The following is a 3,345-nucleotide window of genomic DNA, read 5'->3' on the forward strand; positions in this document are numbered from 1 at the left end:
ACAGAGGGAGAGAAAGTAGAGGAGAGAGGAGCTCAGTGCATCATGGGAAATCCCCCGGCAGTCTAGGCCTATAGCAGCATAACTAAGGGATGGTTCAGGACTCACCTGAGCCAGCCCTAACTATAAGCTTTATCAAAGATGAAAGTCTTAAGCTTACTCTTAAATGTGGAGATGGTGTCTGCCTCCTGAACCCAAACTGGAACCTGGTTCCACAGGAGAGGAGCTTGATAGCTGAACGCTCTGGCTCCTAGTCTACTTTTGGAGACTCTAGGAACCACAAGTAAACCTGCATTCTGGGAGCGCAGTGCTCTGGTGGGGTAGTAAGGTACTATGAGCTCTTTAAGATAAGATGACGTTCTTCAGCAGAACTCGTCAGACTTTGTTATCGTCATGTTGAATATTTGAAAGCCAAAAGTCCTACAGGACAAATTGCGGTCAATAATATTTCTTAACTGAACGCCGAGCAGAGAACTCAGTTTCCTGTGATGCTGTGAAACGTTGAGTCATCCCTCTGAGAGTCATGTGACTGATGACCTCATGTCTTACTTACTTACTGACATGTGTTTCCTCCGACAGGTGACCTCTAAAGTCAAACAGGTGAAGGAGCACGTGAGCCACACCTCAGGTAAAGTCTGCTGAGCTGCTGCTGTCTCCGTCAGGATTTGCTGAGGATCTGCTGCCAGGTTTCGTTACCGCCGGCGCTGTCTGTGTTTCAGGTCTGGTGAAGCTGTCGGAGCTGAAGGGACCGCTTCTTCCTGTGAGGTCATTTCCTGTCGCTGACAGTGTGATGACTCAGAGAGGGGGCGGCGCCTGCGACAAGGAGCAGGAAGACGAGGAGGAAGAGGCGGCGGTGAGGAGGAGGAACAGGAAGCCAGCGGCAGCAGATGGGGGGGAGGCCAAGGTCAGAGGTCGTCGGCAGAGGGATTTCGACCCGACGGCGGTGGAGGAGGAAGGGGCGGAGCCTCAGGAGAATAGGGAGAAGGCGGAACCCGTCGTCTGGACTCAGAGCCAACAGAAACTGCTAGAACTCGCTCTGCAACAGTTCCCCCGAGGAACTGCAGAACGTTGGGACCGCATCGCCAAGGTGGTCCCCGGAAAGACCAAGGTGAGGACTGAGACCCTGAGAGTCCAGCAGCCCAGGTCGACCTTTAATAACAGCTGGTGATCAGTTCCTTCATTAGTTTAACTGATCCTCTATTGATCCAGCTGGTACCTGATCCTGGTCCTAAAGAGCAGATTCGCTGACCCGGTTCTAACGTGTTGCTGACCTGTGTGTTCCAGGAGGAGTGTATGATCCGCTACAAGATGCTGGCGGAGCTGGTTCAGAAGAAGAAACAGTCCAAGAGCTGATACCAGCGGGTGACCCCCGGACTCCGCCTCCTCCTGCTGTGACTTCTGACCTCCCGACAGGTGAAGACCAGGTGACCCGTCAGCAGTGTTTGGGTCCAGGTGCGCTGCCTCCTGAATGGACTAAATGATCTTGTTTTTACCGTTGACGTGGCGTCTCACCTGCTCAGGTGTGTTTTTATAACGGGTGTCAAAGGAAGCCGGTTTGAACCAGCTGACCTCTGACCTCACAGCTTCATGTGCCTTAGCTCCGTTCAGCATGCTGTCAATCACCTTCTGTCCAGCTGATCAATAAAAAGTATTTATTAACGCTGTGGTGGTCTGGTTCAGTGCTGACCACCTGTAGGACAGGTGAGTCAGCTCAAAGGGAAGCGGGACCTTGTGGGCCGGCACTGATCAGCCACAACATTATGACCACCTGCCTGATACTGGGAAGGTTAGAGCAGTCCTGACCCCGTAGACCTGGACCCCAGTAGACCCCTGAAGGTGTGCTGTGGGATCTGGGACCAAGAGAAGCAGCAGATCCTTTCAAGTCCTGGAAGCTGTGAGGTGGGGCCTCCGTGGATCGGACTTGTTGGTCCAGCACAACCCACAGATGCTGGACTGGACTGAGATCTGTGGACTCTGGAGGCCAGGTCAACACCTTGACCTCGTTGATCCTGAACCCTGTTTGCTTTGTGGAGTATTATCCTGCTGAAAGAGGCCCTCAGGGAACCCTGTCTGTATCAAAGGGTCTGCAGGGTGTACAGGGTCTACCTGGTCTACAGGGTCTACAGGGTCTACAGGGTGTACTTGGTCTACAGGGTCTACAGGGTGTGTACCTTGTCTACAGGGTCTACCTGGTCTACAGGGTCGACAGGGTGTACCTGGTCTACAGGGTCTACAGGGTGTGTACCTTGTTTACAGGGTCTACCTGGTCTACAGGGTCTACAGGGTCTACCTGGTCTACTTGGTCTACAGGGTGTACAGGGTGTACCTGGTCTACAGGGTGTACCTGGTCTTCCTGGTCTACAGGGTCTTCAGGGTCTACCTGGTCTACTTGGTCTACAGGGTGTACAGGGTCTACCTGGTCTACTTGGTCTACAGGGTGTACAGGGTGTACCTTGTCTACAGGGTGTACAGGGTCTACCTGGTCTACAGGGTCTACCTGGTCTACAGGGTGTGCATCAGTGCTCAGGTAGGTGCTACGTGTCAAAGTAACATCCACATGAACGGCATGACCCGTGGTTTCCCAGCAGAACATGGTCCGAAGCTGCCTCGGCTTTTTCCCATACTACATCCTGGTGCCGTGTGTTCCAGGTTTCCAGGCCGCCTCCTGCTCCGTGGTCCAGGTCTGATGCTCATGAGCCCAGTGTAGGATTGGGGTCAGCATGGACCCCCTAGCTGTGTGTTCTGACCCGTTTCTATCTGAACCAGCATCAACGTCTGCAGCAGGTTGACCCTCATAAGGCGTCACACAGCAGGTCTGAGATCAGGGTCTGAGACAGGGTCTAATGGCTCCTGAAGGTTTTAAACTCTTAATATTCTGAAGTGAATCTTTAGATGAGGATTCTGGTCCTCCTGCTGGGTCAGGGTCCAGTCCTGCTGTAGCTTCTGTTTTCAGCTCAGACTAAATTTAAATTCATGTTTTCTTTCTGTCTAAACTTTTATTTCCTCACTTGGTGCTGGTTTTCATTTTTAACAAACGCTTTCAGAAAGTGGTGGGTACAGGGCTCCCAGGGGCCCCCAGGGGCCCCCAGGAAATGTGACACCTATGTGCGTCAACAAGAAAACATGTAACATTCATCAGACCTGAACCCTGTGGAGAGTAAAACCAGTCTGCTGAACCTGTAGCAGCAGGAGGAGGAGAAGCAGCAGCAGCAGGAGGAGAAGCAGCAGCAGCAGGAGGAGGAGTGCAGGAGGCAGCAGCAGGAGGAGGAGGAGGAGCAGCAGAGGAGAGGAGGAGGAGGAGGAGGAGCAGCAGAGGAGAGGAGGAGGAGGAGGAGGAGCAGCAGAGGA

The 3,345-nt window shown here is 53.1% G+C and overlaps 1 protein-coding gene across 1 annotated transcript in view; it reads left to right on the forward strand.

Moving 5' to 3' along the window:
- The window catches only part of dnajc1 (DnaJ (Hsp40) homolog, subfamily C, member 1), a 9,994-nt gene extending 8,338 nt beyond the window's left edge, over positions 1-1,656 (forward strand). Inside the window, exons 10-12 of the mRNA XM_046051209.1 lie at positions 577-625; positions 717-1,105; positions 1,282-1,656. Coding sequence (XP_045907165.1) covers positions 577-625; positions 717-1,105; positions 1,282-1,350 — 507 coding nt within the window. The 3' untranslated portion in view covers positions 1,351-1,656. The remainder of the gene's footprint in view (positions 1-576; positions 626-716; positions 1,106-1,281) is intronic.
- The last annotated feature ends 1,689 nt before the right edge of the window (positions 1,657-3,345 follow it).

This window comes from Micropterus dolomieu, linkage group LG06 (genome assembly GCF_021292245.1).
Source record: "Micropterus dolomieu isolate WLL.071019.BEF.003 ecotype Adirondacks linkage group LG06, ASM2129224v1, whole genome shotgun sequence".
Lineage (NCBI taxonomy): Eukaryota > Metazoa > Chordata > Actinopteri > Centrarchiformes > Centrarchidae > Micropterus > Micropterus dolomieu.